Below are 19,049 nucleotides of genomic sequence, written 5' to 3' on the forward strand. Positions count from 1 at the left end.
CCGAATTCAATTGACCTATCAGAAGACAGAGCGCCTCAATCGACCGGTTCATCATTATTCTGGTCTAGTTCATTATTTTCCTCATGGATCTGTTGACCCAATTGTTGACGTGAAGTAAAAAGGGAAAGGAATGTGACCGCTTACAAAAGCGCAACCACATTTGACAACTTTTTTCCTCACTGATACAGTAGTACAAGAAGAATGCACTCGAGCGTAGACTCATTATTCTACTGCCACCTACTCATCCTATTCATCCCGCTCTGATTCAAACTCTCTGTTCATCTCGAAATAGTAAATGCTAATAGTTCTTCCTCACTTATGGAGAAAAATTCAAAAATGACAGAACGGCCAGCAGTAGTTCTTGCCTTGTTCTTATGCATCCAAACATCGTGTGCTTTCGTAACCGAGACGACATTTATGATAGGCCATAAGAAATACGTCGAAAGATTCGAGCAACCATGGTTTCGAGTTCCCCATAGCGATCACAAGAAGGTGAGTCAGTTTTAACAACAGTAGCGTCATCTCAGAGCCTAAGACCCAACAGTTAACATTTCAACTTTCTACACATTTAAGAAGTTCCCCCTGCCCTAATAGCGAATACAGTTGTGAATTAATATTACAGTTTAGGTTTCGAACAAGGTTTACACAGTGAACGAAAACTAACTAACCTTCCATCTTCATAAAATTCATATGTATATATTTTCTTTATTTATTTCTTGTTATTATTTACTCCATTTAACGGCCTGAAGTGGGCGGGTGTAGTGTAGCGGTTGAAGGCTCCGCTTCCTACACGATCGATCAGAGGTTCGAATCCGCCCTGGTGCTCAGCAAGCCTTTAATCTTTCCGGAGTCGATAAATTGGTACCAGACCTGTCAAGGAGGATAAAAACACTGACTTGACACATCGGCTAGCCGCCGCAAGTCATTGTGGGCCAGTTACACGTTCGTAAACCTCAAACGATTCTGGATTGAAGTGAACGTGAGGGCGCATCCCAAGCGAATCGCCTGAAATTCTGCTTGACCTCACCGCTTGACTGAAACATAAGAAGTGTGAATTTCATGTCGACGCTTGTCTCAAGTAATCGAACAAATCCGATGTTATCCAAAGTCCCCTTCCTCCCTTACGAACTGTAGATATGTTTCATTTGTAATTTCCCGAGTTCTCATAATCTTCACACCTTTCGAGCAACACCCCATTACATAGCATTCCTCCATCCCGTTATTAAAGGCAGGATATGTTGGACTTCAGTCGCAATTTGGATGAATATGAAAAGCTGGAAGGTCAAACGATATGAAGCACGAAGCGGCACGGTGGATCCTGTGGTTGGGATCGAGTTGAGATCCTCGCAAACAGCGATGAGCGGTGTAGCAGAGGTCCCCCCTCGATCCTAACTCTTGACTGCATCGAACTTCGTTTCGTTTCGCCCGACGTGATCCTGGAGAGGAATCTAATAAAAAAAAGGTTGTAAGATTATTAAAGAAAGCATACTACTAAATGGGGAAGGTGAGTGTTTGGGGTGTAGGTCACCAGTGTGAGCGCCATCACGTTCAAATTCCCATAGATATCCAGAAAAATCGAAAAACGAAATAGCTGCACCTAATCATATTACGAGGTACCTAACGACGTGCCACGTCTGTGAGAGCAAGCACATGCGCCTCCTGTGCCAGCGATCGAGAGAGAAAACTTCACCGTGTCATCCAAAAGCTATTTATTTCTATAGGATTGCTGTCTAAATAAAATAACAATAGAATATCCTGATTTCACCCTGATATTACAACGAAAATTACTCGACCGAATGTACTAATTCAAATCTACTTTTCAGGTTTTTTCGTGTCCTCACTCACCAACTTCACATGGATATATAAATAAATATATATCTTGTTCAGTTGGTCACGATCTGAAGCTTACGTAGGTTGAGCTCTCAAAATCATCTCTAGGTCGACGCTGCAAATGTGGAGTCATCTTCGTTCGGCAAACACAGCATACCGGATGGTGACGTTTTCATTGCACCTGATTGGACGCCTTATGAGGAAAAGTACCTGCCCTGTCTGGATAGGAAATGCATTTGTCCATATTTTAACGGTAAAGTTCGAGAGAACATTTAAAAGTCCGTTGAACAAGACTTCACCAAAACGATCTTGACCAAGAAATTCGAAGTGTATCTTTCTACTTGAATGCAGTAGTTTTCCTTCATGCTTCAACAAACTCCGACACCTCTTCGACACTTATGCGTGATCGTGTCTGGAACTTTTTAAAACTACTGAAAATAGATAGATATTCATCCAATATAGTGAGAGTGAGATTGTTGTTTCTGAGAAGTTTGAGTCTATTACAAACGTTCCCGAATACTAGTAGTGCTTGGTTAGATCACACATATAGTGGGGCAAATACGACATGAAGCACATACGCAATTGCGTACATGGCTTCTCTCGAAGCGCTTTGGTGCAGCGTAGCGGCTAGGAACGTGGTGAAACCCCTACTAGCACCCGTCGCTGCAGTTTGCGACGGTCCCACCTCCGTTCCAACCGCTGTCTCCACCGCGCCGTTTCGAGCGCGTACGCAAATGCACCGCAGCCACACTCGTGATTCTTCTTTTGTGACACTCGTGATTAACTCACAGTGGTTTGTTCTTGATTTTACCTGAAGAGTTGCTCACGCAAAAAGCACGATTAGTTCCCTTGCCAGCAGAATCACATTGGAAATAGTTCCAAAGTCAGTCTTCTCCAGGAGCCGCAACTTTGTTGTTTCTAAGAGATTTCGACAAACGTTCCACTGCGAAGCATCTGTTTGAAAACACGGGTACTGTTGTAGCCGTGAGTAGTTGGAGCTTTTTTTTTACTATGAGTGTAAAAACAATCTTTTTATATACGATCTGGTGGGCTTCTGGAACATTCCGCGAGGTCCCGTTATGCATGGTTCGAAGATATAAACGTTTATAATGATCATTAAGACAGGAATCTGTCATTACAGTGCAGCAATTAATATGGCGGTACCTGCCATCACTCTAGAAAATCTCCTCTTCTTGGTTACCGTCATCGATTATTATTTATTAGGTCTTCTTTGTCAAACCCACCTTAAAGGTATCACCCCACGAATCTGAGGTGGTACGGATTTCAGGTGGAGTATTCGTATACGGAATCGTAGATTATGGAAAGAAGGATGATCCATTTCTTCCTAATTGCCGTGAAAAACGGACCGGAAGATGCGGCTCCGAGCGTTCCGGTGCGCTATTTTCTACGACGAGTTCGACTGGAGCGCGCCAGCCGTGTGCACACGCGGCATTTTCCGGGCCGTTTTTTACGGCAAGTAGGAAGAAATTGACGGAATCACCCTTCTCTCCATAATCTACTACCCCGTATACGAATGTTCCACCTGAAATCCGTACCACCTCAGATTCGTGGGGTGATGCCTTTAAAAAACAGAAAAGGAGAGCATCAAGTCCGAGATGAACGGTTGACGGTAACGGGAGCGGTGACGACGATGAAGTTGTTAGATGGACATTTTCGGATGCCTTGATATTTTGATATTTTCCGAGGGGTCACTCGCTGCTTAGTTTGTCGAGCCCATAATAGGCAACGCACGGAATACATCGAACTTCCAATTTGTGGGGCGATGATCCCGAGTGTCCAGGTACTCACGGGCTACGATAGTATTTAGCGTAGACGACGTCGTCTACTTGAGAGCGGCCGGGGCTCGTGGCTGCTGCGCTGCGCATCCGTTTTGGTGTCACGCGTCCTGCGTTGGTGTCGACAGATAAGGTGATCAGATCTAGCACTGCCCGGAAAAGGGAAATGTGATGACAAATGGTGCGGTAAGCCGGTGCCGGTAAGCGGTAGAAGTCGTAACAGGAGGTTGATGTAAAATGTGTGCCATTTTACATGAAAGGTGTCTGCAGACTCCCAAACTGTGCGAAGAAGCTTCAAAACTTCCAAAAATGGAGATGAGTGGTTGTGATCGGTCCTCGGCACGAAATAACTCGGCTCAGGGACAACTCCCCAGCAGTATGTTCACTTTCAGCTGGGATGAAGAAGAAAGCAAAAGCCTCCTCCTCGATCTTGAGGCTTCCATCGATCGATCCATTGAGTATAGTTCTTTTAAACAAGAGTCAAGGAACGAATTACATGGTAGAATAAATTTCTCGGATCCGTTAGCGAGACAACGAGATAGGACAGCTTCGATCTCATAGTCGGAGGCATCCGGCGAAACGATGATTGGTGGGCTGGGATCGGAGCGCGCGATAAGTAGATCCGACTTGACTGTTGCCTCAGCGGTCGAAAAAAGACTTGCACTCCGGCGTCCACCCACCATTTTTTTCAGTAAACGGTCTAACGGAGAGCGAAGATTGTGCAGATTCTTGATGTATATAATGTAGAAATTGACGAGAACAAGAACGCAATTGGCTGACGTCCTTCGGCGGCAGCGTTTGTCCATCACATCAATTTTCGCAGGATAGGGGCGATGTTCAAGGGAGCCGATCTCAAACCCAAGGTAGTTGGTTTAGAGAGAGTAGAGAGCGTGTACTAGAGAGTATTGCCCCAGACAAACGCGAAACTCTTGATCTTCAACTCTCTGGTAGGCGGGTTTGAGACGTCTGTTGCTTTTATCAATTTCTTTGTTAGTGATGGCGATGCGATCAAGGTATGTAGGCACCAGTTCTCTCCAGTCTGGCAATGAGGTCAAATTTGTTGCTGGAAGATGCCAAAAGCAGTATTTGCTCAAAAGGATAGACGAGTGATAGAGTCCTCGGCGACTGCTGATTGTCAGCAACGCTCGTGAAGCTTCACCCATTCCCATCCGGAGAAACGTTTCGATGAGATCGAGCTGAGAGAAACGGTGCTTTTCATTCAGCCTCGGAAAGATGTGCATTAGATGTTGAGAGCGGATGCTGGTGCTGTTCGAGCACGTCGTTTAATCCAGCTGAGAAGTCCGCAAATAGTCTCTTTTTTTTTGTGAAAGGTTGCGACAGTATACAGTAATGACATGAATTCAAAATGACATGAAGCACGGTGCAATCGCGTACACGGCTTCTCTCGAAGCGGTGCGGTGGAGCGTAGCGGTTGGGAGCGTACTGAAACCCCTGCTGGCACCACCCATCGCTACAATTTACGATGGTCCCACCTCGGTCCCAACTGCTGCCTCCAATGCGCCGTTTTGAGCGCGTACGCAAATGCAACGTGATTAATGCCGATTTGACCCGACTGTACATCCTTGAAACGTTTGATCCCAACTTAAGACCACTGTAAAATAAACCACCATAAAAATAATCATATCATAACATCTGAGAGTCCGGCGTTAGCTTGATGTTCAGAATTGTTTTCATATGATTATGTGACTTTGCAGGAACAATACGTGAAAATGACTGCGTTTTAAAAAATGGGAAGCTGTTAAAGAGGGCCATTCGACAGGAGATAAGGACACTCGACGATGTTGTTCGAAAGCAGTTTGAGGTCGGTGTTGGAACTAAGGAGGTAACTGAGCGAAAAAAAAACACTCCCATTCAGGATACAGTGAACTGGATGAAAAGAATTGGTTTGTACAACAGAATAGCGCGAGTTCATAAGTATGCTGGAGTGCACTCAGGTCCAGCTTTCACTCTTTGGCATCGTGAATTCCTTAAAAGGTAGCATGAAACAGAATCTGGATTTCTTCTTTTTCTACAGCTCGTAAAATGAGAATATGTGACTATACATGGCCTACTGGCACCTCTCATGAAGCTGTCAGAGTCTTAAGGTTTGAACTTGTGATTCGTCGCCATCTAGTCGATCCGAACATGGGAGTTCCCTACTGGGACAGCACACTTGACTCGGAGCTACCAAATCCGCTCGATTCTATCATCTTCACAAATATATTCTTTGGTGAAACCGACGAAAATGGATTTGTCGTTAGTGGACCGTACGTCAACTGGACTACAATGGAGGTAAGAACAGTGCTGCGTTGTTCGCCGGCTCGGTTTCGGCTGTGCTCGGCGCATGTTTTCGACTGCAAGCTGCAACGTTGTGGTTTGAGTAACAGATAAGGAGAGTAAGATCCGATAAATGAAGTCTAATACCGTTGTCCAGAAGATGCATTGCTGTGAACCGGGTACAGGTCAGCATTGGTGCTTCTTGGTGCAAATGACCACATCACGTTCCAGGGACGACCGCAAATTTTTCGACGGGTGGGTGAGAACCCTGCTGGGGAACTGCTTAGCAACGGGAGGGTAGATTGGATTGTGAACAACCCTGACATCAACATGGTCCTTGGAATCACCATGCCGCTTACGGTAAGACTATTTCGACGCTCAATTTTCTATCAAAGTTAGATATTGAGTGAGCTTTCATGCTACAATTCATTGTCTGGATGTCAAAGTGGCTCATACTGACGTTGTTTAAGCATAAGTTGAAGGTTGGTATTCAGATAGATACCTCCTACAGTTTTCGGTTCAGCAGGAAGATGGTAAAGATCGAAAACACAATCAAACCAACGACTCCTTTTATTAACTCACATAGATATAGATACAGCTATAGATATAGGTGAAAATGTAGATGAAGATAACTTCTTTTTCAGATTTTTTTGACTTTTTTTTTCAGACTTGTTCGATAATAGAAACATTGGACGCAAGAATGCTAGAATATTCTCACGATTACGTTCACTTCTACGTCGGTAAAACAAGAGAATCAATTAATTAAATAATTGATCATGTATTTGACCACCTGAACATAAAACAAGAACCCTTTAGGTGGAGATATGGGAACTTCAACTTATTCCTCTAACGACGTGATATTTCTGTACCTCCACTCAATGATCGATCTCATTTATGAAGCCTGGAGACAGAAAATGCAGGTGATTTTAACCCGGCAAAACTTTTCGTTCACTTTTCTTTTCTGTCACAAATTCATTCGATGAAGCGAAGCTATTGAGGTTTTTTTTTTGTTTGCAGAGTCGAACTCAGCGAGAAAGAGATTACCCTCCAAGCGATCCAAATTGCTTCCCTTTCTGGCACGAAATCGACAGTATTATGCCTATGTTACACGTAGAAAACACATGTTTTCTCAGATCTTCTTACGACTTGCAGAAAAGATGTTGGAAGTTTTTCAGCCGATGACCAACCGTGAAGCGCTCTCCAATGGGTACACTGATGAGATGTATGAATACGCTCCGCGACCAAACTGTAGTCGAACTAACCCAGACTGTCATTCAAAGTAAGACTACCAATAATAGAATTATTTTTTATTATTATTATTATTATTTTTATTATTATTTTATTATTATTAAGTTAACATTATTATTATTTTATTATTTTATTATTATTATTTGAAAGATTATTATTATTATTATTATTTTTTTTATTATTATTATTATTATTATTATTATTATTATTATTATTATTTTTATTATTATTATTATTTTATTATTATTATTATTATTATTATTTTTTTTTTATTATTATTATTATTATTATTATTATTTTTTTTTTTTATATATATTTTTTTTTTTTTTTTTTTTTTTTTTTTTATATAAGAAAGTTCCAGACTTCCTTTCACAAACAAGTGACCTATTTCTACCATATGAGCCTTTTCTCTTGAGGTTTCGACTTCAAGTTAACTCAATACCGTAGCTGGAGTTTGACGACCAGCACAAACATCCATTAACTGGCCATCATCTAATTTTCCAATTTCTTTACAATTCTGACACCATTATTTCTCTTACGTGGCTCATTTCTTACGTTTCGAGCAGTATAAACGCATCGAGAGCATAATAATATAATAGCATCTCACCTCTTCTGCACCTCTGCTCTTTGTCTTTGAACTTGCACATCTTAAAATCTTAAAGGTATCCTCATGAATCTGAGGTGGTGCGGATTTCAGGTGGAGTATTCGTATACGGCATAGTAGATTATGAAGAGAGGGATGATTCCGTCCATTGCTTCGTAATTGCCGTAAAAAACGGCAGATGCGGAAGATGCGGCGCGCTCCAATCGAACTCGTTGTGGAAAATAGCGCGCTGGAACAATCGAAGTCGTATCTTTCGGAGCGTTTTTTACGCCAATTAGCAAGAAATGGACGGAATCACCCTTCTCTCCATAATCTACGACCCCGCATAGGCGTAGCCCACCTGAAACCCGCACCACCCCAGATTCGTGTGGTGATGCCCTTAAACCTGGTCGCTTCCTGAATAGGAGGAGAATGAGAAGCATCATTGAGCTTCGTAAAAAAACGATGGAGGGACACCTTCACCTAATGCAAATAAAAGAGGAGATTGAGGGTCTATTCTATGACTATGGCCGAAGGTTAGAGAGGATGCCGAGTTCACCGAGGGAAGTAAAATAAGGTAAGACAGGTGATACATTTCGACGACAAACGTTGGAACAGGAGTGAGAAACCGCGTTCCGCGCGGTATTAGACGCATCGCAGGAAGGCCGCAGATAAAGTGATGAGATTTCTTCATTAAGTTTTCAAAAGAAAAAGAGTTGGTGCCCCTCTAGAAAGGATAGGCTACCTGTTAAAGCAATTCGCAGAAAAAACGAAAGCATATCGATGCAGGTGATACGATCTTACGTAGACTATGGCTTCCACTGAGTAACGCCGTGTTAAAATGTTAACATTGAACTTCGGGATGCAGGCGACTCCACTTAATGGGCACTACTCTAACAAAATTGCACTCTGCATCAATACTTCTCCATCTTTTGTTCCAACTTCATACTATCGGTTCACTAATGTTACAATACCGAATTCGTTTTATTATTTCTTCGCTCCTCTAATCACCTGGTACCCGTTTAAAGGCATCACCCCACGAATCTGGAGTGGTACGGATTTCCGGTGGAGCATTCGTATACGGGATCGTAGATTATTGAGAGAAAAGTGATTCCGTCCATTTCTTCCTAACTGCCGTAGAAAACGGCCCGGAAGATACGGCTTCGAGCGTTCCGGCGCACTATTTTCCACGAGTTCGATTGGAGCACGCCAGCCTCGTGCACGCGCCTCATCTTCCAGGCCGTTTTTTTTTTAACGGAAATTAGGAAGAAATGGACGGAATCACACCCCTCTCCATGATCTACTATCCCGTATACGAATAGTCCGCTTGAAATCCGTACCACCTCGGATTCGTACGGTGATGCCTTTAAGGTCTCAGAGATCATCTTATCGATAGCTTCGACTACTTCTTTTAATTTAAGATTATGCTACATACTGTTTCTACCTGTCTTTCTACTGTTATTGGCCCAGCGTAACTTTACCCATTCGCTGTCAAAATTGTCTGTAAAGGACATCCGTCCGATGAAAGATAGGCAGATCATGGCAGCCCTGCACTCCTCCGGCCAGTTCAGGGCGCTACGATTCTTCGTATAAACAGATATTACCCATATAAGAAAGGAAATTTATATAAGAGAAATATGTGAAAGAGAACTTCACGTAAGAAAAACATATAAGAGAGATCTGTACAAAGAGAGATTTATATGAATGAGATTTTTATATAGGGCAGATTTTCTGTACTATGATTACCTGATTTTATTAATGGCCCTAAACCCATAAAAAAAGGCCTTAAAAACAGCTTAGGGATAGAATTCCGATACAGAAAATGGATAACGTGGCTAGCAACTTTTACTAAACTAAACACTGAAAAATTGTGAATTTTTCTGGATGATTTTGCTTGAATCCGGAAAAATTAAGCTAATCGATAAAAGTACCACCGCAAAAAAAATTGTGTGAGCGTTCAATTCCACAACACACTATGACACATGATCGAAGCCGTCGCATTCGAACCTGCAAATTATTTTTACGAAAGTTCTCAGAAACCAATTAATTAACCAAGAACTCCTCAATTCGTGAGATGATGCGAAAAGTGCGGCTCGCCAAAGATGTACCGTTCAATCCTTATTCCTTATTGGTTCTTTTGATTCTCTCCTATTAAATTAGCAAACACACGGAGTTAGAAAAAAAGTCGACACTTCTTCATTAACTGTGAGCATGTTTGAAACAATTTCTGCGGAAGTAAATAATTTTTTTCTCTCAAAATCTTAGTTGTTTAGTGAGAGTAATTAAATTCATACTTGCTTCACTTGGTCTTGCTTCTTGTTTCACTCTAATACTTCTCTTCACACGACTACGTTAAAATATTATAACTTCAGGTACCTATTTTGTCACATCCCCAAAGAGGAAGATGCACGCTGCATGTCAAAAGTGCGCATTGGTGGGAACTGTGCCGGTTTTGAGAACACTGAGATCTGTTACAATTCCAGATGTGTGAAAGGTCTTTGTCAACAAAAAAATAAAAAATCCGATACGCCTAAAGACGTCGATATGGCTGGATTGTTTATGTAAAATAAATGAATACTCCATCTAACATGTAACACTCAACAACGTGGCAACAACAACGAGCAATGTTAATACGGCGGAAATTTGCCGATTTACAAAGTGAGTAACAACATACTTTACAACAACACAATAAATCAACAATTCTTGCTACTCTTCCTCATCTTCAGCTTCGTCCCTTTTCACCTTCTTTTCCTTCTTTTTCTTTTTTTCGGACCTGGGGACTGTCTCCTCGTCGTTGGGTTCAACCTAGCAAAATTGTGACTTAAAGGCAGCACACCACTAAATTAAAGGTGTGGATGTCACAAACAAATAGATAGGGTATGAGCCTACTGTAAGCTTGATCACGTTTAACCCCTGCCCCCTCCAATTAATAAAACTGCATGGAGAAAAACGTGCCTCGTAGCAACGGGTACCCTACGAGACACCTAATAACTCGCATGTGAGAACACGCATACGCTACCCTTCCGTCACCGAGCGGAACGGACAGCGCCAGCAGTCCGCTCGTTCCCAGATACACTTGTGACCTACAACTCTAACGCAAAAAATTACCTTTGGTTTCTTAGAAGCTGTATTCTCTTCATCATCCTCATACTTTCGTTTCAAGGGCTTCTTTGGCACATCGTTTGCATTGTCGTATTCGAATGTCTCACTGCAAAAATCTACCTAGGTTTCCAAAAGTGCTGAAGGAACTAAAGACTTTTTCACCTTTTGAAATGATATTTTTCATGCTTATGAGAGCCGCCACTAATCTTCTTGGGACCCCGTTCTTGCTCTCCCCGCAAAACTGCCTCTAAAGCTGCTCTACACTCCAGTCCTATTTCTGCACCTTTGGACTCATCTGCCAAAGCATCGATACGCGTTGCCAGTGCACACTTGGCTGCAAGTTTCCGCGCCATCTGAAACAATGTCATGTAAAGTATCGCAAAAAGCTGCGTACGAAAAAAAAATATGCTGCACCTTTCCTTTAAGCTTTGCTGGAGCCTGCGTAATCAACTGAGCGTGGTAAATCAGTCCGTATTTAGGAGTGTCTTTCTTCGTCTTCAGAGCACGGAACAAAGCCTAGATATGAGTTTTCAAATTGTTTAATTAATCAGCATCAATCGTACTACTGAATAATTGCATTCAAAAAGCAACAAAACAAAATTTAACAAATTAACCTTTTCAGCACCAAGAATTTGTACAGTCGAAGCAGGGGCTTTCGCCAGTGAAACAAGAGATCCAGCATGAGAGATGAGTCGAGCGCCAACTAGTTCACCCAGTAAGCAAGTGAGATTTGGGGCAAGAGCAGTCATTCTGTTTTTCAGGTAATCGAACAGTTGTGCCCTGAACACCACTCCAATTTGCAAGAGTACTGTTTTTAATCAGTGTAAATGTGATAAGAATAATTGAGCATTTCATAAGTCTTTCATAGGTCATTTTGGGTGGACAACAAAAAAATTGATCATTTAAAAATAAAGGATAAAGGATAAAGTTTCTGGCGTTAATCAATCCGCTTGGGATGCGCCCCCACGTTCACTTCAATTCAGAATCGTTTGAGGTTTACGAACGTGTATCTGGCCTATACAATGACTTGCGGTGGCTAACCGATGTGTCAAGTCAGTGATTTTATCCTCCCAGACAAGTCTGGTACCAATTTATCGACCCCGGAGGGATGAAAAGCTTGGTGAGCACTAGGGCGGATTCGAACCTCCGATCGATCGTGCAGGAAGCGGAACCTCTAACCGCTGCGCCACACCCGCCCCGTCATTTAAAAATAAAGTCGAATAATTTCCTTTGTTTCACCAAAATCTAACTACAATTTAATCCATGGTTATTTATCTATTCAATACAAGGATGTGTGTGTGTGTGTGTGTGTGTGTGTGTGTGTGTGTGTGTGTGTGTGTGTGTGTGTGTGTGTGTGTGTCACGAAAATACTCCATAATGATGCAAAGCTCTTCCTCGGTGAGGTTTCGAACTATCACCATGCACCTGACAGGCAAGCACACTACCTTTTCACCATTGTCCAAAGCTATGTAGTTATCTATGTTGGCTTTGATAAGGCAAGTTTGTTTCTGTTATATGTTGATGAGAGTAAATAAACTTTTATGTGAATGTATACTTCCAAATTTGCAAACTATCATGCTATATAATAATGGGCTTATTCTGTCACGTGTGTGCGTCTGTGTATGCGTGTCTCAGACAAGAAATTCTGAAAAAAAAGGAGACGGATACCATGTCGGTTTGGTGTGCTGGAGCCCTAACGAGGTAAAATTGGCTGAGACGGGTTCCACGGCGTCGAATTCGTGCCCCGCATCCAAATGGCTATAAAATAGAGTGGGACGGGGTCGGAATGATGCGTCGGTGCAAGAAAGCTATAGTGTTCAGAGACGGGTTCCACTGCGTCTGGTTGATGCGCGGGATCCCCGACGCGGTAGAATGGGTTTCGCATATCTATTTCCCAGCATGTCTCCCTGATGCTGCTAACATACTTTCTTCAAAAAGAAGAAACACACGTGCCAACCGCTACAATACATGTTCAAATACAATACATGGTAATCAACAGTTTACGCGATCCGAATGTTATTAATGAACATTATTTTTATCACTACAAAAGTGGCATTTCATGTTAGCACATCATTCTTTGCTAATAGTAGAGAACTCATACTCGAATGACGTTTCCAAATTGTTTCAGAGAAACATAGATGTAAAATCAAGTTTGATTGTTCTCCAAATATAGAATTGACGCGTTTAGGGAAAAACCATAAAATCCTTCATCTATGCTCAAATTTTCGGGTGAAAAAAATTGAAGAAAGCGTTGATAGAAAAAAGCAATTCAATTCTACGAAAAAAATGTCGCTACTGTTCTCATTGATCGGTGAAGGCTGAAAAAAAGCCTGAAGTCCATTTTTAGCCGGACGCTCAGATATATATATATATATATATATATATATATATATAACTGAATTGAAATCAACAAACATCTCTTTACAAAATGAAGGCAACATAATCTGATGAAACCTCTTAAGAACCAACAATTCTTTGCAGCATAATCTGTTATTTACACGAGTTGATAAAATATCATCTTAAAAAAAACTTCGTTTTTTGCGAACTAAGTGGAACAGAAATGCACTGAAACATTTAAGAACCTTTTTCATCAGAATTTCCGTGAAGCGACAAAAATCAAAACATGAAACACTCAGTATAGTAAAGATGGGAAAATCGCATAATAAAATCTTAGAAACGTTTGGCTTTGATCTACAAATATCTAATGTTATAGCGTCTAATGACCAGTGTTTGCAATAGCAAAAAAGGTAATAATTACAGCAAAAAGTCTGGCATTTTCTTTATGAACATGAAATGCCGCACGAAAATGAATAAGCAAACAAGGTGTAACGAAAAAATCAAACCTCCGACAATGGCACTGCTGTATGATCGCACTGTACGAACTACACGCAAAAAACATGTTCATTACAACTGCTTGTCGGAATTTAAACTGTTGTTTTGCAGTCTAATATTATCATTTTCGTTGTTTGACGGCTTATTTCTCAACCTGATTCAGTCATAGGTACCCACGGCCCTCGCCTATACCTGGATCGCGCCTTCTGCTTGAATATAGAATAGTACCAGAGCGCTGTTCACGTCTACGATCCAATCAAATAAAAAATATCTGCGATTAAATCCCTAGGGACCTCGCAAGTCATCAAAACACATGTTACTCGAGGAAAAAGATTATAAAGTTGATATATATATATATATATCAGATTTAAAAAAAAAAGATTATAGCACCGAATTGGTCGATACGATAATTCATGCCACGTCCACGTACCTGTACTGAGACAACTCGATGATTTGGTCGCATAATCCACGAATATGAATGAGATCCAAATCGGAAATGTCCGTACCCATCGATATGTCCGCTTCTTCTTTCACCTTTGCTTCCAGTTCCTCAGGAAGAATTTCGGAGAGATCGGTAGTCGCCGCATTTTGCCGCATCCCTATAGCTTTAACAACCTGGAAAGTGGCATCGTAGGTAGAACCAAACCACAAAAGCAAACAACTCTAAAGAAAAAAAACCTTAGCGAAAGCCTGGTGGTCTTGCACAATTTTTCCTAGTTCTGGGAAATGCCACCCGTACCATTCCCGACACCTCATAACGTAATTGTTTAGCTCTTTGTCCAAATCGTCCAATAGCGAAACAGCCTACATAATACCCACTTAAGAAAAGCATCAGAATTCCGGAAACAAATTCCTGAAGGCAACGAACCTGCACAATCATTGTATCGATCTTTTCCGGATTAAACTTCACTTTATACCTACCGAGAGAGTGAGCCACAGCCAAATTCATTGCGTTCAACTCAGCCTTGTGCTCGCCCAACAACGAATCAATGTGGGATCGAATACTGCGCATGAGCTCTGCCACAGCTGGAGAGTGCACACATGGCACTTCTAGCTTCTCCTGCAACTAATATCTATAGAGACTAGTTTTAAAGGAAACTACTGCTCTGAAATATTGCCTAAAATCTGGTCTTGAGTCACCATTTGTTAAAAACATGTAAAAGAAACCATCATCATCAATAATCTTTGCATGCGTATCTTTTAGTTCGTGTTTTAAAAAACCCTGTCAACATTAAATTTGCTCTCTTGTTGCTATGCAAGCCATGAGCTGCTAAGTATTATTTGAGACTCCCCTCCTTAAGAATGGGCTGGGGTGTTTTTAAAAGTAAGAATTTAAATCCTCTTAATTCGTTATTTCACCAGAATCTTCTCAATGTTTATTTCCCCTACTTGAACTTTTTGGGAATTCAAAAATTCAAATAATGGAAATCTTTCACCAAACATGCTTAAATGAGCACCATTTTTGGGCCTCAAGTGAGCCGCACCTATATTATAATCATGTTACATCATGTGATACTTTCGCAACCGTCTAAAGAAATAGTTTACATCATCTTCAAGAATGGTGAAATGGTGTCAATCTTTTTTTTTTGGGAAACTTGTGTCACCTCAACACTATAGTAGGGTCAAAACAACATGAAACACAGTATTGTTGCGTAAACGGCTGCGCTAGTAACTAGGATCGAGAGGGAATCCTTGCTAGCACCATTTTTCGTTGCATTTTGCGATGGTCCACCCTGAATCTAACCGCTTTACTCCACCACGCCGCTTTGAGAGCAGCCTCTTCCACAATTGCACCGTGTTTCAAGTCGTTTTGACCCTACTATGCTTCATTTGCATTCTGTGCAGTCAATGTGATTCTTCAGACAAAAAAAAAACACCATAACAGAATCACAAGGGATTAATTCCAATCAGTTAGCTAGTTCCACAGATTAATACAAATGAAAAATCCAAACTCTCGCAGAAAAAGTTTCCACTATGTTGGTGTAAAACATAGGTAGGCACGGGGCAAAAATACAGAGCGAACATAGTATTAAACAGAGAGCTATTTTTTATATAAGGCAGAATACAAACTCGCCTTGATCAGATTCCCTAACTTCGCATCACCAACAGCAAGCTGCTCGTTCTCATCGACTTTTCCTTTAAGTAGTTTCTTTAGCGTTTTGTTCATTTTTCCATCATGAAGAGAACTTGCACATTCAACAGCATCTGCGGTGCTCTTGAACTTTTTGAAGGCAACAAGTTGGAGACTAAAACAAGGTCCGTAAATCAAATTCATTAGAGAGCGGTTGACAAAATAATCACTTCTCTTGCGCCTTTTCCGCTGTGCTGAACTCATCATAAATATTATCCACATTCTTTAGCTTTTTCTCATTATGAAGTTTAAACATAGCATAACCAGCTGCCGTCTCGAATAACACCAACATTCTAACCCTGAAATAAGAATGTGCTGATGTTAAGATAGAAATACGAGCGAAAAATAGCCATGCACACGACATAGTAACCTACTACATTGTTCGTAACTGTTACTACTAAAAAATTTTAAAAAACCGACTACTAATCGAAAATCTCCAGTAAACATAAAAGATCAAACGCTAGCAAAATATCACAAGCAAACATGCTCGGAAAGAAGCGCGCATGGAATGCGCTGCGTGGATCCCTGCACCCTCTGCGTGGAGAGTCGCCGACGCCGTTAGTGACTAATGGGCTGCTTCGAAACCACTTGGGATCTCAGAGCGAGTACAAAGTGGATATCCATAGCTCGCACATATGCATGCCGTTGCAGATAAATATCTACAGCCGGAACGAACTAGATGAAGTCAGAAGAGCACTTCCAAGGAAATCTCAGGACTTTACAGAGTATAAGTCGAGGGGATTTCATTGCAGGGAAGAATTGAGGCGCAACTGAGTGTTGGTAACCAGGTGTGTAAGGAGGAACCCGTAAATTTTGGTCATGCTTCTTTATGTGAGCATTTAGCTATGGATTTTATCCTGTGAAGATTCACCGTCGTTTATACCCGAATAGTTAGGTCTGTCTGCATAACGCTGATCATACGTCGCATCCCCGACTAGGATATAATTCACGAGCTACTGAAATGTTTTGGAGTTTTTCAACGGAAGTCTTCATATACGTAATTTGAAACTATTAGGTGCATCTTTATCTCATATTTCACGTGAGGATTTCTCTTGCTTCTTGTGAAAAGGATAAAGGATAAAGTGAACGATGTTAATCAGTCCCTGTGGGATGCGTCTACGCGTCCGACTTCGTTTGAGGTTTATGAACGCGCGTTTGTGTCCGCACTAGCGCAAACCAAACCTTTCATCCCTTCGGGGTCGATAAATTGGTACTGTCTGGACTTGTCTGGAAGGACAAAAACACTGACTTGATCATCAGGTTGCCCCTGGTAGTCATTGTGTAGGCCAACACTCGTTCCAAAACCTCAACGATTAGGAATTGCAGTAAAACGCGTTGACGCATCCCAAGTGGATTGATACGCCAGTGACTTATCCTTATCCTATATTTCCTTTTAACTGTTCTTTCCGACTCTATGGCCGGAAGAGCATCTAAGACAGTTGTCTGAATCTCCATGAAAGACTGGAGCGTAGCTTCGTCGGGACATGTTCGCGTCTCCGATACCCGCAGGGTACGTAATACTTCGGAGGCATCCGCGGAAAATTCTACGGGTCCGTGCTTACCGTCCTCCTGGTAATCAGTGGTCGTAAAAGTAACGTTCACTACGGACATCAGAACTGGTAGCTCATCAGCACTACAGAGCTGAGATCTCAATCGTTAGATGAATATAGAACACCTAAAAAAGCTCATCCAAGCTGCCGGGAAAGTTTGCCGTCGCGCGGACAACGCTTGAAGGCTGCTCTTGCAGAAAGCGAGATCTCACTTCGAGTTTCTATGTTTAAGGGCATCACCCCACGAATCTGGATTGGTATGGATTTCCGGTGAAGTATTCGTATGCGGGATCGTAGATTATTGAGAGGAGGGTGATTCCGACCATTTTTTCCTAATTGCCGTAGAAAAAAGATACGGCTTCGAGCGTTACGGTGCACTTTTTCCACAAGGAGTTCGATTGGAGCGCGCCAGCATTGTGCACGCGCGCATCTTCCGATCCGTTTTTTGCGGCAATTAGGAGGAAATGGACGGAATCACCCCCTTCTCCTTAATCTACGATCCCGTATACGAATACTCCACCTGAAATTCGCACCAGCTCAGATTCGTGGTATGCTGCCTTTAAAGACGGAATTACCATCGAAGAGTTTCTTGCTACCTAAAGGATGGTCATTTCCCCGAGAACTCGATGTCATGATACAGCACATTGTTTTAGGATATTTATTATACAAAAAAAAAGAGAAAACAATTTTAAGCAAGCATGAATGGTAACTAACTCCATACAAGTAAGAAGTGGGTGTTGACAGCCAACGTAAGCGCTCGAAGCGGTGCGGTGGAGACAGCGGTTGGAATCGAGATGGGACCATGGCAAACTGCAGAGATGGGTGGCGGTAACGAAAATCCTTACACGGTCCCAACCGCTACGCTTCACCGCACCGCTTCGAGTGCAACCGTTCACGCATGTGTCCGTGCTTCATGCCGTCTTTACCCAATTACACCTCAACTGCAGTCGAAAGTGTCACATTCGATAAAAAGCCTATTTACAACAAAAGCACCACTCAACGAAAGTTATAACTCCCTCAAAAAAATCTATCGCCCAAGATAATTATAATTATATAGTTTTAATTCTTTCCAATGACGCAATACTGAAACCCACTCTGCAAAGCGGTTTGATTTCGCGTCATGAATGCCAAACACAGTGAAAAACACAAGTTTTCACAATCGAACCCTGTTTCATCGAAAGAAACTGCGTAATTTAGGTGGCAAAAAGGGCTACTATAATGAAAAAAATGACAATACGATAATGATAAGAACTCAAAGCAACCATGAAATGAAACTTCACAACAATTCTCTGAGATAAAACCAATTGCGGTGGATTTTACTTCCACCACGAACATAATAACGCACTCAAATATCTTCATTCATAAATTATCCAGGGACTTTTTCCATAGAATTCGAGGCTATGAAGTGGACAAAGTTGAGGAAGACAACCTCCACAAAGAATGTAATCTAGTAACTAATGCCGTTTCTCCTACTTTACTCCAGGAGTAACTTCTATATGTTAAAATCAAAACAGAGGATAAAAAGGACTTTGATGGGACATGCATAGCACCAAAGACCTCGAACAATTTTCAGACGTTTGGTAAAGATGCCGAAACGTCAGGGCAATAATGAAGTTTGACCAAAACCTCGTTGGCATAACAAGAAAACATTAACAATTATAAGTGTTGATGTTAATCAATCTCCCTGAGCAGCGAAATAC

General features: G+C 41.6%; 2 protein-coding genes across 2 annotated transcripts; one reads left to right on the forward strand and one right to left on the reverse strand.

Moving 5' to 3' along the window:
• Positions 1-336: 336 nt before the first annotated feature.
• RB195_006935 (uncharacterized protein) lies at positions 337-10,299 on the forward strand (the record flags this gene model as incomplete). The annotated part of the gene is made up of 8 exons (XM_064180301.1): positions 337-492; positions 1,939-2,083; positions 5,342-5,448; positions 5,503-5,621; positions 5,732-5,918; positions 6,135-6,263; positions 7,079-7,182; positions 10,107-10,299. The coding sequence occupies 8 exons, from the start codon at positions 337-339 to the stop codon at positions 10,297-10,299; spliced, it is 1,140 nt and encodes a 379-aa protein (XP_064037182.1).
• A 141-nt stretch (positions 10,300-10,440) lies between these two features.
• Positions 10,441-16,091, reverse strand: RB195_006936 (uncharacterized protein; the record flags this gene model as incomplete). Its single annotated transcript, XM_064180302.1, has 10 exons — positions 10,441-10,539; positions 10,843-10,942; positions 10,999-11,189; positions 11,251-11,352; positions 11,451-11,616; positions 14,099-14,283; positions 14,347-14,472; positions 14,537-14,728; positions 15,743-15,914; positions 15,970-16,091. The coding sequence occupies 10 exons, from the start codon at positions 16,089-16,091 to the stop codon at positions 10,441-10,443; spliced, it is 1,455 nt and encodes a 484-aa protein (XP_064037183.1).
• Positions 16,092-19,049: the final 2,958 nt, after the last annotated feature.

The sequence above is a fragment of the Necator americanus genome, chromosome I (genome assembly GCF_031761385.1).
Source record: "Necator americanus strain Aroian chromosome I, whole genome shotgun sequence".
NCBI classification, from domain to species: Eukaryota; Metazoa; Nematoda; class Chromadorea; order Rhabditida; family Ancylostomatidae; genus Necator; species Necator americanus.